The 20806-nt window shown below is 48.5% G+C and overlaps 1 protein-coding gene across 2 annotated transcripts in view; it reads right to left on the bottom strand.

Moving 5' to 3' along the window:
- Positions 1 to 20806, bottom strand: part of LOC134948779 (Krueppel-like factor 12) — a 348760-nt gene that overhangs the window by 140972 nt on the left and 186982 nt on the right. For both annotated transcript variants that reach the window (XM_063936999.1, XM_063937000.1), the window contains exon 2: positions 16392 to 16905. In XM_063936999.1, coding sequence (XP_063793069.1) covers positions 16392 to 16905 — 514 coding nt within the window. The remainder of the gene's footprint in view (positions 1 to 16391; positions 16906 to 20806) is intronic.

Genomic DNA, 20806 nt, shown 5'->3' with positions numbered 1-20806 from the left:
CTGTTATTTTTTATCTGGATTTTTCCAGGTTATTTAAATAAATCATCCAATTCTTTACAATCAAGAAATGTGACAGTCAGTTTGTCTTGTGGGAAGAAAAATGACTGCCGAGTAGTAGCATCCTCCAGGGGGAGCTTTTACACATACCATATTGCCAATACAATGTGTAGGGGTGGAGTCCCTGCTTACGGGGTCCACATCATCCTGTTAATCATAAGTATCTGATAGCAGTGCAGGTAAAGCATGTTTTTGTGCTCTTGCAGTGGACTTGGGCGTGGGGGTGTAGCAGCTAGATTTGCCACTGCTTGTTGCAGTTCCTGCATTTTATTGGCATTTGCAGTGAGCTGAGATGACATATCAGACATCATAGTTTTGATAGCCCCCCAGCCAGGAGAGCTCTGGACTCTTCCCCACATTATCATCAGCATTTTGTGATGACTGACTACACTGCTCACATGATATTGAGCCAGATAAGCTAGGGGAAAATCTAGCATTACACACACTGCATATCTTCTGTTTTACCATTGTAAAAAGGAAAAATAGGTATAATACACATACAACACAGCCTGCAATACAATACAAGCCTGAACTATTGCATGTGAGAGGAGACACAGGAGAGAGGACACCAGCACACCCAGGGCAACACAGCCCCAGTGACGCTGTCAGTGTTTCACATAAACATATAAACAGCGAGTCTGTCTAATGAAAAATCCTTCACAGGAATGATATTTGTGCACAAAGTAGCGGCTCTCCCCCTCTACACCCTGTACCAGTGATCCAGCGTGTGACCGTTATGGAGGAGCTGTGTGAGGCTGCTGCTTATGCAGAGGAAGGTGCCAAAATGCCGCTGAGCCCGCTCTGATGTAGCTCCGCCCCACGCTATGGCGCTGGAGCTACTGTGTAATTTTTTATACTGGCCAGGTCTCCTAAGTATTAGTAGCTCACATAAATGCTTGGTACCATGTAATAAGACAGTCCCACGCAGGGGTCAAAGCGGGTCCCCCCCTGCACAGTGAACCGAGGGACCCCCCCTAGCGGGGTCCCCGGTGTGTACTCACCACCGATGATTATCTTTAGGCAGCGTTAGGGGTGTGCGGCATGCTGCGGCTGTGACAGTCAAGGCGCCATGCACCGCTGAACAAACAGCCCCTCAGGACGGTGGTCCTGCAGTGGGGAAGCGGCTCTGCACCTCAAGAGGTCGGAGACTGCCCCCCCCCTAACTCCCACGGTGCAGGTCTGCTGTTGCCCAAATAGCATACCGAAAGATATAAAAGTTTTAAAATAAATTGAAGAAAAACTCTGGAGCTTGTAGAGTGTGCATCCTCTCCTGAGGGCACTTTTTTCTAAAACTGACCTGTAGGAGGAGGCATAGAGGGGAGGAGCCAGCACACCCAGTTGAAGAAATTAAAAGTGCTCTGGCTCCTTTGGACCCATCTATACTCCATCGTACTAATTATGTTCCCAATATCCCTTATGGATGCTAGAGAAATACTGAAATTGAAAAAATGGTTACCAGTGTGTATTAAGGTTATACAAATATTCAGCAAAATTGGCATATCTGATACAGTACCATGGAAATTGCTAATGCAGTCTTAACAAGGGGTGTAGTATGAGTGGCCGGCGATCGGGCTCCCGGTGCCCAGCTTACCAGCGCCGGGATCCCGACCGCTGGCATGCCGTCAGCGGGGCGAGCGCAAATGAGCCTCTTGCGGGCACGGTGGAGTGCTACACTATTTATTCTCCATCCAGGAGGGAGAATAGTTGTCGGTATGCCGTGTTCGGATTCCGGCGTCGGTATACTGAGCGCCGGGATCCCAACAGCCGGCATACTGAATACCACCCCTTAACATGTACTGTCAAACATTTTTTTTTAGCATTTTTTCCCAAGCTCACATGTTTTTCACATGTTGACAAAACTATAACTTCTTAAGTTGGGTTCACACTTTGCACATCCCTCTGCAGATCCGATTAACACAGCGATTATCAGGTCATTGTGCACCCTGTACACAATATGTTTAGCGGAGTTTCTGTGCTTTGTTCAAGGGGATCAGGAGGACGCAGATCGCAATTTTGAAGTAGGATTCATAATCCTGACCTCTAGATTCGAATGTTTGAAAGTTTATCAACTGACCCTTTGGAATGTAAGCTCTCGCGGGCAGGGCCCTCAACCCTCAAGTGCTTATCCTCTTACTTAAACCATCTTCGATGGCACCATATCCCGAGGTTTTTTGCCCCCCTGATACTTATGTCAGTGTCGTCTGCTGCTGTAGCTATGTTTATTTACCCTGTACTTGTCCTATATTGTCTTCAACTTTAAGTCACTATTTTCCTGTTTTGATTATTTAATTTATGTACTCTGTAACTGGGCGCTGCGGATCCCTTGGGACACCATATAAAATAGAAATATAATACCTACCGGTAATTCATTTTCTCGCAGTCGTAGTGGATACTGGGGAACTGTACTTTAGTACCGTGGGGTACAGATCTGGTCCACTGGAGCCTGGCACTATAAAACCTTTAGTGTGTGTATGTGTGTGCTGGCCCCTCCCTCTATGCCCCTCCTGCAGACTCAGTCTAAGAAAACTGTGCCTGAGGAGATGGACATACCATGAGAGAAGAAAACATAGACAACAGCGGTGAGGCAACAAGCCAACACAAAACCAAACGAACAGGAGTGCTAACCGAACAGAGGACAGCTAAAACCAGCATAACAAGGACAGCAAAGCTAATCCAACATAGGGAAGGGGACGCAACTGCGCCCCAACCAACACTTACATCCAGTAATCAGGATACAAAGCACTGAGGCGCCCAGTATCCACTACAGACTACGAGAAAAGGAATTACCGGTAGGTATTAAATTCCTATTTTCTCTTACGTCCTAGTGGATACTGGGGAACTGTACTTTAGTACCATGGGGAAGTCCCAAAGCTCCCAAAACGGGTGAGAGAGTGCCGAGACCCATGCAAAACCGCCTGACCAAACTGAAGGTCATCCTTGGCCAAGGTGTCGAACCTATAGAACTTCACAAACGTGTTCGAACCACACTAAGTAGCAGCTCGGCACAACTGTAAAGCTGAGGCACCCCGGGCAGCCGCTCAGGAAGAGCCCACTGACCTTGTGGAGTGGGCCTGAATAGACGTCGGCAAAGGCAGAGCCGCCGAAGTATAGGCCCACCTGCGTCACGAGCAATAGATTGCTTAGAAGCTGGCCGACCAATCTTGTGGCATCATAAAGGACACACAGAGAGTCACACTTCCGAAGATGAGCCGTCCTTTTGACATAACTCCTCAGAGCCCTCACCACACCCAAGGACTCTGGGCCCACAGAAACGTCAGCCAACACCGGAACTACAATCAGCTGATTCACGTGAAAGGCTGACACCACTTTCGGCAAAAACTGAGGCCGGGTCCTGAGCTCAGCCCTATCTTCATGAAAAATCAAGTACGGGCTTTTACAGGATAAGGCCCCCAATTCAAAAACCCGTCTTGCCAACACCAGCAACATGACAGTCTACTAAGTGAGAAATTTAAATTCCACCTTCTGCAAGGGTTCAAACCAGTCCGATTGAAGAAAGGACAAAACCACATTTAGACCACAGAGCTGTGGGAGGGACGAAGGGTGGCTGCATATGAAGAACTCCTTTCAGGAAAGTCTGTACCTGAAGAAAATAGAGCGAAAATCTGTACTTTGATGGAGACCAACCATAGGCCCATATCCACACCTGCTTGCAGGAAAATCAGAAAACGACCAATCCGAAATTCACTGGAGAAACTTTTCTTCAGTCACACCAAGAAACATATTTCTTCCAGATACGGTGGTAGTGCTTCGACGTAACCACCTTCCGGGCCTGTACCACACTGGAAATAACCTTGGAAGGGAGACCCTTTCTGGCTAGAATCTCTCTTTCAACTTCCAAGCCGTCAAACGTAGCCACTGTAAGTCTGGATAGACGAATGGACCTTGTAGTAGAAGATCCTTTAGAAGCGGCAGAGGCCAGGGTTCCTCCAGAGACATGGTCAGGAGGTCTGTGTACCAGGCCCATCGAGGCCAATCCGGGGTAATTAGAATTGCCTGAACGCTTTCCCTTTTGAGTCTTTTTAGAACTTTTGGAATGAGCGGGTTTGGAGGGAACAGGTATACAAACTGGTAACTCCATGGGGTCGTCAGCGCGTCCACTGCAACAGCCTGCGGATCCCTCGTTCTGGAACAGTAATGGCGTAGCTTCTTGTTGAGACAAGAAGCCATCAGGTCTATCTGCGGACACCCCCACCGGTGAACCAATTGTTGAAACACCTGAGGATGCAGGCCTCATTCCCCAGGATGGAGGAGGTCGTGCCTGCTGAGGAAGTCCGCCTCCCAGTTGTCCACTCCCGGAATGAATATGGCTGAGATGGCCCTTGCGTTGGCCTTCGCCCAGAGGAGTATCTTTGACACTTCTCGCATTGCTGCTCTGCTTCTTGTTCCTCCCTGTCGGTTTATGTACACCACTGCCGTCGCGTTGTCCGACTGAACTTGGATGGCTTGATCCTGGAGAAGGTAGGAAGCTCGAAGAAAGGCATTGTATATCGCCCTGAGTTCCAAGACATTGCTCGGTAGTGCAGATTGCTGACACGACCACCGTCCCTGGAACTGGGCCCCTTGAGTCACAGACCCCAACCCCAGAGGCTGGCATCAGTTGTCGGTAAAATCCACGGCTGGGTACTGAAACTCCAGCCTTCCACCAGTTGAGTAACTTGTAGCCACAACAGAGAAATACGTGCTTTTGGAGTCAGGGTCACCATCTGATATCCGTAGGTATTCCATATTGAATTTGAATACCCGCAAATAAGGGTTCAAAGCTTTCAGATTTAATATGGGCCGTACCGAACCTCCCGGTTTTGATTCGCCAAAAAGACTAGAGTAAAACCTCCAGTGACATAACGGAGGAGGTACTGAAACCAATACTCCCATCTGTAAAAGTTTTTGAATGGCTTCTTGCAAGGTAACTCTTGCGGTGGGTAAAGATGGTAAGCTTGACCTGAAAAATCTGTGAGGAAGTGTTTGAAATTAGGGCCCTCACCGAAGGATCCCGGCAGAACTGTGCCCACACATGGGCGAAGTGCTGAAGGCGAGCACCTACCGGAAAGTCGCCATGTTGTTGGGGCCAACCGTCACGTGGAAGGCTTTGTGGTAGAGGTCCCGGGGATTTAATCCAAGGAAGTTGCAGCTGCAGGTTTTCGGGACTTACTGCAAGATCCTCTAGGAGCATTGGAGGCTCCTCGGCCTCTGCCTCTGAACCATGCAACATGAAAGGACTGCAAGGAGGGACCTGAGTAAGAGAGCACAGCAGGTGGGGCGGCCGACGGCAGATAGGTAGACTTACCCGCCGTTGCCTGAGAAATCCATTTATTCAACTCGTCTCCAAACAAGGCATCACCTGTAAGGGGAAGATTTTCTACCCCCTTTTTGGAATCAGCATCCGCTGACCATTGACGTACCCACAGAACCCTGCGGGCCGAAACCACCATAGCAGTACGGCCATTTACTGTATTTGACACAGTTCTTTAACAGCTTCACTCATAAAGTTGGCAGCATCCTGTATATGTTACAGCAGAGTAATGATCTCATCCTGGGGCAGGGAGTCAAATCCATTCATAACATTATCCGACCACTTGACCACTGCCCTTGAAATCCAACCACAAACTATTGTGGGACGTTGTGCTTTGAGAGTGGACTCAATTTTACAGTCAGCTGGGTCTTTCAGGGATATTGCCCAGGTACTGGTAGTACAAATTTTCTCGACAGTTTAGACACAGACGTATCGACTGACAGGGGTTATTCCCATACCTTTATGTCCTCAGCCGGGAGGTAAAAGGAGGATAACAACCTATGAGGGGTTTTGAATTTTTTGTCAGGGTTCACCCATGCCTCTCTGGCCAGGGATTTTAATTCCTTTGACACAGGAAACATGGCTGATGATTTTGGTTTTACATTAAAGTACAATTCTTCATCTGGTTCTGCCTCCTGATAGGGCATGTGAAGAACTTCCCTCACAGCATAAATGAGGGCCTCCACCTGGAGTGACAGAGAACTGTCCTCCTCCATATCATCAGTGTCATACAAATCAGGCAGGTCAGAATCAAACTGTAGCACTTGTGGAAGTGAGCGTTTATGTGAAACCAACAGAGGGGGCTGAGAAGCCTTTCTGATATCTGCATCTTTAGCCGTACAATCAACAGACTGTCTGTCTTTCCTTCCTAGCAGCAGCCAGTTCTGCATTAACACTATGATTCATGCTCTTAATTGTATCTAACCCGTCAGGTGCCTGTGAACTGTTGCCCCGTGGGGATAATGAACACTGTTCACACATGAGGGACCCCTCTGAAGAAGGGGTAGAATTACAAGCAGTACACCTAACTTTTGTCAACAGACATGATTTTACAAAAACAATGTAGTGAACCCCACTGAATACCTCCACACAGACCCAAGAAAGCCCCTGGAGTGACAGAGAAAATGGAGACCAGCACACAAACACAGCAGCGCAGCGTATCGCTGTGTATATGGACCACATTACCTATGTGAAGAGGTGCTATCGCTGATGCGCTCCCCCCTGCTATGACCCCCTGGTACCAGTACAGAATCTGAACAGTCTGAGTCCATGGAGGAGCAGTGTGCATGCAGCCTTGTGATCCGCAGCAGCAGGAAATGGCGCCTTTCCTGCTTCTGGTTCCGCTCACCGGGAAGCCCCGCCCCTGTAATGGCATGCGGTTCCTATGAATTTATACTGGCCGACAATGTTAATATTATACATACTCCCCTAAGTCACTGTGGTCCGCGGCAGGCACCGAAGCTCGTGGCCCGTGACCACCATGCGATATGCCGCCAAACTGCACCGGGGACTCATTACCCCGGACTCCGGTGTTAACACTCACCGCACCTGTGTCTCTTCGGCATCTGTTAGAGGGTGGCGGCTTGCTGCTGCTGCCGTGTGCACACAATGGGGGTAATTCCAAGTTGATCGCAGCAGGATTTTTGTTAGCAATTGGGCAAAACCATGTGCACTGCAGGAGAGGCAGATATAACATGTGCAGAGAGAGTTAGATTTGGGTGGGGTGTGTTCAATCTGCAATCTAATTTGCAGTGTAAAAATAAAGCAGCCAGTATTTACCCTACACAGAAACAAAATAACCCACCCAAATCTTACTCTCTCTACACATGTTATATCTGCCTCCCCTGTAGTGCACATGGTTTTGCCCAATTGCTATCAAAAATCCTGCTGCGATCAACTTGGAATTACCCCCATTGCACAGAATAGTATGAAGCTCAAGGGGAGACTGGACAATACCATTTGCTTCTAAAACAGACAAATATATGCTTATCCCAAGGGAGAAGGAAGTTTAATTCAAAAGGGTTTGCACAAATGCATACATTGCAGGTATTACAAGAGAAATATCCTCACTTGAATTTGCTTGGGGTGAAAACAGAAGAGTAATGGGCTGTACACACTGGCAGATCTCACTGCATGATATGAACGTTCTCTCCGCGCTCGTTAATCGTTGGTGCCCCGTTGCTAATTAATGCAGGCCAATATGGACGAGATTGTCCATATTAGCATGCATTGATATGAAGCCTGGTGACAGGGGGAGTGAAGAATCTTCAATCCCCCTGTCCCCTCTGCCCCCGCCGCCGGGTCGCCCGACTGCCGTATCGGCGGTCAGGCAGCTCGGCGGCGGGTTGCCTAGTCTGCAGGGCCATGAAGTTTTATTTCCTGGAAAGACCACATTATATTAGCAAACAAAGTACCACCGGTACACTGCACTCTAAACAGTCCTTTGTTCATCAATTATCATTATCCGTAGCAAATATTGGATTATTAGATTATTAGTTGAGTTTAAGAGGTCTATTTATTAAGATTAGTGTTTAGACATTCCATAGCACAGTGATTTGGAATACTTTTCTCTCACGTTCTTATCAATCTTGGAACCCAGTGCAGCACGGATGTTGTAATGGATAGCACTGCTTCCTCACAGCACTAAAGTCCAGGGTTTGATTACCGCCATGTCCCAAACGGTGTGGAGTTGGTATGTTCTCCCACAATAAAAAAAATATACTGTTAGGATAATTAAATCCTGACAAAAAATAAACCCTAGTGTTATGTATATGTGGTAGGGGGCAGGGACTCGTGAATGTTTAAATACTCTCTAAAGTAGGGGTGGGCAACATGCGGCCCAAGGCGGTGGATAATGGGCAAGGCGGTGGATAATCTGGGCAGCAGATCTGCCACAGTGAACAAAATACATCAAAGGTAAAGCTGCTATATGGGTCCGGGGGGGAGTTAGAGGAGGAGGAGGAGGAGGGAGAAGAGGAGGGGGGTAGAGACTGCTGTAGTATAGGTTCAGGGGAAGGGGGGTAGACTGCTGTATAGGTTCAGGGGAAGGGGGGTAGAGACTGCTGTATAGGTTCAGGGGAGGGGGTGAAGGGAGGTAGTGACTGCTATATGGGTTCAGGGGTGGGGGAAGGGGGGTAGAGACTACTATATGGGTTTAAGGGAGAGGGGAGGTTTGAGACTGCTATGTGGGTTCAGGGAAGCGGGTGGGGGGAGCTAGTAACCAGCTGTGAATACGATTGATAACAGCATTACACAGGATGCTGTTTGTTTGTTTTCAGCAGTTTTTTATTTTTATTTTTTTATTACTGGATGTGTTTTTTAAGCCCAGTACCCACAGGCCGATTTGGGAGAGATGTGTGCTGAGCGAACCGCTCAGCACACATTTCTCCTGCCGCTTAGCACAGCGCGATTTGTGCTGAGCGTGCGGGGGGAGACGGGGGGCCACTAACTTCACCCAGTGGGTGAAGTGAGCGACCCACTAGATTGGCCTGCATGCAGGCCAATCTAGCAGCAGCGATAGCAATGTGCGGGGCCGCGCATCGCTATCGCTGAGGCGGCTACACACGGAGCGATCATGCCGATATTCTAAGCAATCTAGTCAGATTGCTTAGAATATCGCTCCGTGAGTACCCCCCTTTAGACATTTGTATTTTGCCTGTAAAAAAACTACGTATGCGGTGTAATGTATATTGTGGTGTGTGTGTTTTTATAGTTATATATAATAAGAATTTACTTACCGATAATTCTATTTCTCATAGTCCGTAGTGGATGCTGGGGACTCCGAAAGGACCATGGGGAATAGCGGCTCCGCAGGAGACTGGGCACAAAGTAAAAGCTTTAGGACTAGCTGGTGTGCACTGGCTCCTCCCCCTATGACCCTCCTCCAAGCCTCAGTTAGGATACTGTGCCCGGACGAGCGTACACAATAAGGAAGGATTTTGAATCCCGGGTAAGACTCATACCAGCCACACCAATCACACCGTACAACTTGTGATCTGAACCCAGTTAACAGCATGATAACAGAAGGAGCCTCTGAAAAGATGGCTCACAACAACAATAACCCGATTTTTGTAACAATAACTATGTACAAGTAATGCAGACAATCCGCACTTGGGATGGGCGCCCAGCATCCACTACGGACTATGAGAAATAGAATTATCGGTAAGTAAATTCTTATTTTCTCTAACGTCCTAGTGGATGCTGGGGACTCCGAAAGGACCATGGGGATTATACCAAAGCTCCCAAACGGGCGGGAGAGTGCGGATGACTCTGCAGCACCGAATGAGAGAACTCCAGGTCCTCCTCAGCCAGGGTATCAAATTTGTAGAATTTAGCAAACGTGTTTGCCCCTGACCAAGTAGCTGCTCGGCAAAGTTGTAAAGCCGAGACCCCTCGGGCAGCCGCCCAAGATGAGCCCACTTTCCGTGTGGAATGGGCTTTTACAGATTTTGGCTGTGGCAGGCCTGCCACAGAATGTGCAAGCTGAATTGTACTACAAATCCAACGAGCAATCGTCTGCTTAGAAGCAGGAGCACCCAGCTTGCTGGGTGCATACAGGATAAACAGCGAATCAGATTTTCTGACTCCAGCCGTCCTGGAAACATATATTTTCAGGGCCCTGACTACGTCCAGCAACTTGGAATCCTCCAAGTCCCTAGTAGCCGCAGGCACCACAATAGGCTGGTTTAAGTGAAATGCTGAAACCACCTTAGGAAGAAATTGAGGACGAGTCCTCAATTCTGCCCTGTCCGTATGAAAAATTAGGTAAGGTCTTTTATAGGATAAAGCCGCCAATTCTGAGACACGCCTGGCTGAAGCCAGGGCTAACAGCATTACCACTTTCCATGTGAGATATTTTAAGTCCACAGTGGTGAGTGGTTCAAACCAATGTGATTTTAGGAATCCCAAAACTACATTGAGATCCCAAGGTGCCACTGGAGGCACAAAAGGAGGCTGTATATGCAGTACTCCCTTGACAAACGTCTGAACTTCAGGAACAGAAGCCAGTTCTTTTTGGAAGAATATTGACAGAGCCGAAATTTGAACCTTAATGGACCTTAATTTGAGGCCCATAGACAGTCCTGTTTGCAGGAAATGCAGGAAACGACCCAGTTGAAATTCCTCTGTAGGGGCCTTCCTGGCCTCGCACCACGCAACATATTTACGCCAAATACGGTGATAATGTTGTATGGTTACATCCTTCCTGGCTTTGATCAGGGTAGGGATGACTTCATCCGGAATGCCTTTTTCCTTCAGGATCCGGCGTTCAACCGCCATGCCGTCAAACGCAGCCGCGGTAAGTCTTGGAACAGACATGGTCCCTGCTGGAGCAGGTCCTTTCTTAGAGGTAGAGGCCACGGGTCTTCCGTGAGCATCTCTTGAATTTCCGGGTACCAAGTCCTTCTTGGCCAATCCGGAGCCACGAGTATAGTCTTTACTCCTCTCCTTCTTATGATTCTCCGTACTTTTGGTATGAGAGGAAGAGGAGGGAACACATACACTGACTGGTACACCCACGGTGTTACTAGAGCGTCCACAGCTATTGCCTGAGGGTCCCTTGACCTGGCGCAATATCTGTCCAGTTTTTTGTTGAGGCGGGACGCCATCATGTCCACCTTTGGTTTTTCCCAACGGTTCACAATCATGTGGAAGACTTCTGGGTGAAGTCCCCACTCCCCCGGGTGAAGATCGTGTCTGCTGAGGAAGTCTGCTTCCCAGTTGTCCACTCCCGGAATGAACACTGCTGACAGTGCTATCACATGATTCTCCGCCCAGCGAAGAATCCTTGCCACTTCCATCATTGCCCTCCTGCTTCTTGTGCCGCCCTGTCTGTTTACGTGGGCGACTGCCGTGATGTTGTCCGACTGGATCAACACCGGCTGACCCTGAAGCAGAGGTCTTGCCTGACTTAGGGCATTGTAAATGGCCCTTAGTTCCAGGATATTTATGTGAAGTGACGTTTCCATGCTTGACCACAAGCCCTGGAAATTTCTTCCCTGTGCGACTGCTCCCCAGCCTCTCAGGCTGGCATCCGTGGTCACCAGGACCCAATCCTGAATGCCGAATCTGTTGCCCTCTAGGAGATGAGCACTCTGTAACCACCACAGGAGAGACACCCTTGTCCTTGGAGACAGGGTTATCCGCTGATGCATTTGAAGATGCGATCCGGACCATTTGTCCAGCAGATCCCACTGAAAAGTTCTTGCGTGGAATCTGCCGAATGGAATCGCTTCGTAAGGAGCCACCATCTTTCCCAGGACCCTTGTGCATTGATGTACTGACACTTGGCCTGGTCTTAGGAGGTTCCTGACTAGGTCGGATAACTCCTGGGCTTTCTCCTCCGGGAGAAACACCTTTTTCTGTACTGTGTCCAGAATCATCCCTAGGAACAGCAGACGTGTCGTCGGAATCAGCTGCGATTTTGGAATATTTAGAATCCATCCGTGCTGTCGTAGTACTACTTGAGATAGTGCTACTCCGACCTCTAACTGTTCTCTGGACCTTGCCCTTATCAGGAGATCGTCCAAGTAAGGGATAATTAAGACGCCTTTTCTTCGAAGAAGAATCATCATTTCGGCCATTACCTTGGTAAAGACCCGGGGTGCCGTGGACAATCCAAACGGCAGCGTCTGAAACTGATAGTGACAGTTCTGTACCACAAACCTGAGGTACCCTTGGTGAGAAGGGCAAATTGGGACATGGAGGTAAGCATCCTTGATGTCCAGAGACACCATATAGTCCCCTTCTTCCAGGTTCGCTATCACTGCTCTGAGTGATTCCATCTTGAACTTGAACCTTTTTATGTAAGTGTTCAAGGATTTCAGATTTAAAATGGGTCTCACCGAGCCGTCCGGCTTCGGTACCACAAACAGCGTGGAATAATACCCCTTTCCCTGTTGTAGGAGGGGTACCTTGATTATCACCTGCTGGGAATACAGCTTGTGAATGGCTTCCAATACCGCCTCCCTGTCGGGGGGAGACGTTGGTAAAGCAGACTTCAGGAACCGGCGAGGGGGAGACATCTCGAATTCCAATTTGTACCCCTGAGATACTACCTGCAGGATCCAGGGGTCCACTTGCGAGTGTGCCCACTGCGCGCTGAAATTCTTGAGACGGGCCCCCACCTTGCCTGAGTCCGCTTGTAAGGCCCCAGCGTCATGCTGAGGACTTGGCAGAAGCGGGGGAGGGCTTCTGTTCGTGGGAAGAAGCTGTTTGCTGCAGTCTTTTTCCCCTTCCTCTGCCCCGGGGCAGATATGAGTGGCCTTTTGCCCGCTTGCCCTTATGGGGACGAAAGGACTGAGCCTGAAAAGACGGTATCTTTTTCTGCTGCGAGGTGACTTGGGGTAAAAAGGTGGATTTTCCAGCCGTTGCCGTGGCCACCAGGTCCGATAGACCGACCCCAAATAACTCCTCCCCTTTATACGGCAATACTTCCATATGCCGTTTGGAATCCGCATCCCCTGACCACTGTCGCGTCCATAATCCTCTTCTGGCAGAAATGGACATCACACTTACTCTTGATGCCAGAGTGCAAATATCCCTCTGTGCATCTCGCATATATAGAAATGCATCCTTTAAATGCTCTATAGTCAATAATATATTGTCCCTGTCCAGGGTATCAATATTTTCAGTCAGGGAATCCGACCAAGCCACCCCAGCACTGCACATCCAGGCTGAGGCGATTGCTGGTCGCAGTATAATACCAGTATGTGTGTATATACTTTTAAGGATATTTTCCAGCTTCCTATCAGCTGGTTCCTTGAGGGCGGCCGTATCAGGGGACGGTAACGCCACTTGTTTTGATAAGCGTGTGAGCGCCTTATCTACGCTAGGGGGTGTTTCCCAACGCGCCCTAACCTCTGGCGGGAAAGGGTATAATGCCAATAATTTTTTAGAAATTAGCAGTTTTTTATCGGGGGAAACCCACGCTTCATCACACACCTCATTTAATTCATCTGATTCAGGAAAAACTACGAGTAGTTTTTTCACACCCCACATAATACCCTTTTTTGTGGTACTTGTAGTATCAGAAATGTTCAAAACCTCCTTCATTGCCGTGATCATGTAACGTGTGGCCCTACTGGAAAATACGTTTGTTTCCTCACCGTCGACACTGGAGTCAGTGTCCGTGTCAGTGTCTGTATCGACCTGAGGTAACGGGCGTTTTATAGCCCCTGACGGTGTTTGAGACGCCTGTACAGGTATCAACTGATTTGCCGGCTGTCTCACGTCGTCAACAGTCTTTTGTAAAGTGCCGACACTATCACGTAATTCTTTCCATAAGACCATCCAGTCAGGTGTCGACTCCCTAGGGGGTGACATCACTAACACAGGCAATTGCTCCGCCTCCACACCATTTTCCTCCTCATACATGTCGACACAGCGTACCGACACACAGCACACACACAGGGAATGCTCTGATAGAGGACAGGACCCCACTAGCCCTTTGGGGAGACAGAGGGAGAGTTTGCCAGCACACACCAGAGCGCTATATATATATATATACAGGGATAACCTTATATAAGTGTTTTTCCCTAATATAGCTGCTGTATATATTAATATGCCAATTTAGTGCCCCCCCTCTCTTGTTTTACCCTGTTTCTGTTGTGCAGGACTGCAGGGGAGAGTCAGGGAGCCTTCCTCCAACGGAGCTGTGAGGAAAAAATGGCGCTTGTGTGCTGAGGAGATAGGCTCCGCCCCTTTTTCGGCGGCCTTTCTCCCGCTTTTTTGTGGAAAACTGGCAGGGGTTAAATACATCCATATAGCCCAGGAGCTATATGTGATGTATTTTTAGCCATTTAAGGTATTTTCATTGCGTCCCAGGGCGCCCCCCCCAGCGCCCTGCACCCTCAGTGACCGGAGTGTGAAGTGTGCTGAGAGCAATGGCGCACAGCTGCGGTGCTGTGCGCTACCTTATTGAAGACAGGACGTCTTCTGCCGCCGATATTCTGGACCTCTTCACTCTTCTGGCTCTGTAAGGGGGCCGGCGGCGCGGCTCCGGGACCCATCCATGGCTGGGCCTGTGATCGTCCCTCTGGAGCTAATGTCCAGTAGCCTAAGAAGCCCAATCCACTCTGCACGCAGGTGAGTTCGCTTCTTCTCCCCTTAGTCCCTCGATGCAGTGAGCCTGTTGCCAGCAGGTCTCACTGAAAATAAAAAAACCTATTTAAACTTTTACTCTAAGCAGCTCAGGAGAGCCACCTAGATTGCACCCTTCTCGTTCGGGCACAAAATCTTAACTGAGGCTTGGAGGAGGGTCATAGGGGGAGGAGCTAGTGCACACCAGCTAGTCCTAAAGCTTTTACTTTGTGCCCAGTCTCCTGCGGAGCCGCTATTCCCCATGGTCCTTTCGGAGTCCCCAGCATCCACTAGGACGTTAGAGAAATATATATATATATATATATATATATATATATATATATATATGTATATATAACTATAGGCCTAATTCAGACCTGATCGCTAGGGTGTGATTTTTGCACTACTACGATCAGGTAGTCGCCACCTACAGGGGGAGGGGGAAATCGCTGTGCAGGGGAGCGATCGCATGTGCAGGAGAGCTGCAGAAACAGAAGTTTGTGCAGTCTCTGCGCAGCACAGGACTTACTCTTCCACTGCGATGATCGGGGCCGGAGCTGACGTCAGAAACCCTCCCTCCAAACGCCTGGTCCCTCCTGTGTTTCTCCGTGCACTCCTCTAAACCGGTCAGTTGCCACCCACAAACGGCCTCTACCTGTCAATCACCTTGCGATCACCTGTGCGATCGCTTTGTTCGCACCATCCCATCACTGCCTGACGCTCCCCAGCACGGCGGACCGATGTGCCTGCGCACTGCAATACATGCGCAGTTCAGACCCGATCACCCGCTGTGCGAAAATACACAGCAGCGACCGGGTCTGAATTGGGCCCTATAACGGGTCTCATTTTGCAGCAACTGCTGACTAAGGGGCTGATTCAGACCTGATCACTGTGCTGCAAATTTTGCTGTCCTGCGTTCGGGTAGTCGCCGCCCCCAGGAGGAGTGCAAATTCACCCGTGCAAGTGTACGATCGTATGTGTACGCCGAACTGCAAAAATCTACTTTGTGCAGTCTCTACGCAGCCCAGGACTTACTCCTACAAATATTTGTCATTCATATTAGTACCCGCCCTTGTGTGCGGCCCTCGAATATTCACTGGAAGTGTTAAGCGGCCCCCCAGCTGAAATAATTGCCCTCCCCTGCTCTAAAGCTCTGCGGAATGTGTGTGGTAATGAGAGGGGTGGTTTTCTCCCCTTCTCCGGCAGCCTAACATTTGCTGGTGAGAAGATACATTAGGGTACACATGTAACTACTGGAGAGAGATACAAAGATTCTCTCTGGAAAGAAAAACAAAACAAAATGTAAACTCAAGATGGAGTGAAATATTGAATGATCAAGACGGTAAAACTTTCTTTGTGGGGCTTGAAACATTGGAGAAGAACGTAACCCTAAAAATATTAGATATCACATTGTTGACTGTGGAATCTTGTATTTTGCATTACATATCTGAATGCGGGAGATATCTGTGACAGCTCCACACCAACATTCTGACATTGTTAAATAGCGGGGATAGATAAATCATGCAGAAACGTCTGATCTGTATGATTTTATGGGGCAACAGGTTGAATAAAAGGCGTCTTTCTGTATGAGAGGAAGAAAATAAATGTGCATGCTATAATTATATTTTCAAATTCTGCTGCCCACCAGTTTTGCAGCCTGAGACAGCTGCCTCATTCTCATTAAAGAGACACCCAGTTGTCATGACACAGAGAGAAAGAGAGATGGAAAAAAGTTGGCTAACAAATGCAGAAGTACTGACTGGTCATTTGACAAATGCCAGAATTTTCTGTACTCCACTGATACATATATAATGAGCTTGTCTTAAAAAGTTGCATATCATGTGGGAGATGGTTAAATAAAAGGAAAATGAATAAATACATCACTAAATTCCTTTAAACACAAATAAATAATTTGTCAGCGTATACTGCAATATAATAACCTTACCTGTTGGTTTTCCATCAAGTCCTATTAGTGGCACTGTAATAGCCGCAGTTACACCATCTGTAGGCAATGTTGTGTATACCACAGGCAATGACTGCACCACAACAGGAATGGTTTGCAAACTGCCCATTTTGCTGGGCAAATTAACAGAGGGGATAGTGTGAATGACATGAAGTATTTGCTGTCCACCACTGCCCTGTGTCGAAGCCAAGATGGAACCTGGAGAAAGAACGGCAGGAACAGCTGAACCAAGGCCAGACAGCGAGACCACTGAAGGAGGTGCTGATAGAGGTGTTCCCAGTGACAAGGTCGTAGTAGTAAGAGGACTCTGAGAATGGCGAGTTGAGCGTTTGGGTTTATGTAGAGAAAGGTCAACTGGTTCAGCCTGCGGCAAACTGCAGTCACTGTCTAAGAGTTGCTCAGGTGGCTCCATCTTGATGTCACTAAGGAGAGATGGTGCTGATCTCTCGGTACTTATTTTGCAATGGGACGACATTAGAGGTGAGGAATTGTAGGCCTAGTTGGAGAGAAAATAGATTATATAAATGTCGGATTTAAAAAGAAAAAAAAATCAAAAAAGTATATAAATCAGTTTTCAAATGTATCAAAAGTATTTTTCTATGAAATACAGAGTGTCCCCATACACAATTATATTATTATTTTCCAATGCAACACTGTAGGGCATATACATAGTATTCCTGAATAAAGATGTTTATTTTATAATTGAAGAGGTAAGTGGATAAAGGTGTTATGCTTAGAAGGAACTGAGGGGAAGATGTATTAAGCCTGGAGAAGTGATAAAGAAGCGATAAAGAAGTGATAAGTGGAAGGTGATAACGCACATGCCAATCATTTTGGGTTTGGAAAATGACACTTAGGAGCTGCTTGACTTATCACCTTCCACTTATCAGTTCTTTATCACTTCTCCAGGCTTACTATATCTGCCCCTGAGATAGTTAAAGTTAAAAAAGGAGATTTATGGTAGACTTACCATTGTTAAATCTTTCTGTGAGGTACACTGGATTCCACAGGAAATAACATCGGGGTGTAGAGTTGGATCTTGATCCGAGGCACCAACAGGCTAAAAGCTTTGACTGTTCCCAGGATGCACCGCTCCGCCTCCTCTATAACCCCGCCTCCGTGCACAGGAGCTCAGTTATGTTAACCAGTCCAAAGCAGTAGCAGGTAAAGAGACGGTAGATGTTAGTCACATAGAACCACGTTCACATGACAGGAGAAGAGACCAGCGGCTAATGCTATACAATTCCTAAAAAGCTTAGTGCGTCAGGGTGGGCGCCCTGTGGAATCCAGTGTACCTTGCAGAAAGAGATTTAACAATGGTAAGTTCTTACCATAAATCTCCTTTTCTGCAGCGGGTACACTGGTATTCCACAGGGAATAACATCGGGGATGTCCTAAAACATTTCCTCTAGGGAGGGGACGCACTGTGGTGGGTACAAGAACCCGGCATCCAAAGGAAGCATCCTGGGAGGCGGAAGTATCAAAGGCATAGAACCTGATGAACAGTGTTCACAGAGGACCATGTAGCTGCCTTGCACAATTGTTCAGCGGACGCGCTACGGCGGACTGCCCAAAAAGGTCTAACAGACCGAGTAGAATGGGATTTGATAGCAGCAGGAGCTGGGAGACCAGCCTGTGCAATAACCATTCTAATCCATCTGGCCAAGGTTTGCTCATTCGCAGGCCAGCCACGTTTGTGAAAACCAAACAACACGAAGAGGGAATCAGGCCTCCTAATGGAGGCAGTCCTCTCCACATATATACGGAGAGCCAGTACCACATCCAGAGACTGCTCTTTGGAAGACAGATCAGAAGAGATAAAGGTCGGAATCACAATCTCTTGGTTAAGGTGGAAAGATTAGGCAGATAACCAGGGCGAGTACGGAGAACTGCCCGGACACAGTGAAATATCAGGAAGGGCGGACGACAGGATAAAGCGCCTAAGTCCGACACCCTCCTAGCAGAGGCAACAGCCAACAGGAACAGGACCTTAATCGTAAGCCATTTCAGGTCCACAGAATCAAGAGGCTCAAAGGGATACTCTTGCACGGAGTTGAGACAGATCCCATGGAGCCACAGGAGGGACATAGGGAGGCTGTTTCTGCAAAACACCCTGAGTGAATGTATGAACGTCAGGGATAGAAGCAATTTTCTTCTGAAACGACACAGACAAGGCAGAAATATGAACCTTGAGGGAGGCCAGACTAAGGCCTAAATCCAGACCTTGTTGCAGAAAAGCCAGAAGACATGAGGTTCTGAATTTATAAACATCGCAGGTCTTAGCAGCACACCAGGTGAAGAAAGAGTTCCAGACCCTATAGTAAATCCGAGCCAAAGACGGTTTACGGGCCTTTAGCATAGTTTGGATGACCGCCTCAGAGAATACTTTGCCCTCAGGACTGATGCGTCAAGAGCCACGCCATCAAAGTCTGGCAAGGTCTGGGTAGACACAGGGGCCCCAAACAAGGTGGTTTGGGGGTTGAGGAAGAAGAAGAGGACGTTCCAAAGATAGACCCTGAAGGTCTGAGAACCAAAGCCGTCTGGGCCACGCCGGAGTGACCAGAAGCAGGACTCCTCCTTCTTGCTTGAACTTCCATAGTACTCTGGGCAGGAGAGACACCGGAGGGAACACATATGGCAGTTGAAAGTCCTATGGAATTGCTAGTGCATCCACGAACGCTGCTTGTGGATCCCTTGTTCTTCATCCAAAGACTGGAACCTTGTGATTGTGTCGAGACGCCATCGGGTCTACATCTGGTAGGCCCCACTTGTTCACTAGGAGCTGAAAGACCTCCAGATGAAGGCTCCATTCTCCTATGTGTACGTCCTGACAACTGAGGAAATCCGCTTCCCAGTTGAGGACACCCGGAATGAACACTGACGATATTGCTGGCAGATGGCGTTCTGCCCAACGAAGAATTCTTGAAACTTCCATCATAGCAGCGTGGCTTCGAGTGCCGCCTTGATGATTTATTTAAGCCACCGTGGTTACGTTGTCTGATTGTACTTGAACAGGCCTGTTCCATATCAGAGGCAGGGCCAGTGTCAATCCACTGAACACTGCCCGCAGTTCCAGAATGTTGATGGGGAGGAGAGACTCCTACTTGGTCCAGCGACCCTGAAGAGAATGTTGCTCATAGACCGCGCCCCAGCAGCTCAGACTGGCATCCGTAGTTACGAGGACCCAGTGAGGAATCCAGAAGGGACGGCCCCTGCTCAACTGTTGATCCTGGAGCCACCAGGCTAGAGACAAGCGGACCTCCGGAGTCAGGAATATCATTTGAGACCTGATCCGCTCAGGTAGACTGTCCCACTTGGATAGGATCAACCGTTGGAGGACGAGAATGGAATTGAGCATACTCCACCATGTCAAAAGTCGACACCATCAGGCCTAGTACTTGCATCGCTGAGTGAATGGACACTCCTGGGAGAGAGAGGAAGTATCTGATCCTGTCCTGAAGCCTCAGGACCTTCTCTGGAGACAGAAACAACCTCTGGCTGTGCGTATCCAGTAGAGCCCCCAGGTGCACAATGCGCCGCGCAGGGACCAGGGAGGACTTTTTCCAATTGATCAGCCACCCGTGGGCTGTAAGGAATTGCACCATCAGCTGGAGATAACTCAGGAGAACATCTTGGGAGCTTGCCAGGATCAGCAGGTCATCCAGATACAGCAGGATCCCGATTCCCTGTTGACGGAGATGAGCTGTCATCACGGCCATGACCTTGGTGAAAATCCGAGGGGCTGTGGTCAGTCCAAACGGCAGAGCCCTGAATTGATAATGGAGGTTGCCAATAGCAAACCGCAGATATTACTAATGTGAAATGGCAATAGGTATATGCAGGTAAGCATCCTGTATATCCAGGGACACCATGTAGTCCCCAGGTTCCATGGCCAGCATAATGGAGCGGTGTTTCCATACGGAACTTGGAAACTCTCACAAACTTGTTCAGTGACTTGAGGATGAGAATAGGCCGGAAAGACCCATTGGGTTTTGGAACTAGAAACAGGGTCGAGTAGTAGCCCCTTCCTTTTTGAGATAGGCATCGGCGAGCACCACTCCTGTCTCCAGGAAGGATTGTACAACCAAGCTTGCGCCTTCAAAGGGTCCGATGGGATGGGCTTTGTGCAGAACTGGCGAGGAGGACGTCTCGAAGGAGACCACGTACCCGTGAGAGATACTTCCTGCAACCATGCGTCTGAAGCGGTCCTTAACCAGACCTGGGTGAACTGCAGAAGTAAGCCTCCCACCCTGGCCCATCCCGTCATGCTGCAGGCTTGTCCTGTTTGGAAGCAGGCTGATGTGCAGCCCATGATTGTTTAGATTTGGGCTTACTGGTCTTGGAAGTACTAGGCTGTCTCGAGTACACCTGACCCTTTGATTTACCTGAAGTCCGAA

Source organism: Pseudophryne corroboree, chromosome 8 (genome assembly GCF_028390025.1).
Source record: "Pseudophryne corroboree isolate aPseCor3 chromosome 8, aPseCor3.hap2, whole genome shotgun sequence".
Lineage (NCBI taxonomy): Eukaryota > Metazoa > Chordata > Amphibia > Anura > Myobatrachidae > Pseudophryne > Pseudophryne corroboree.
The sequence above is the reverse complement of the archived record's forward strand: the minus strand, read 5'-3'. Positions and strand labels throughout refer to the sequence as shown.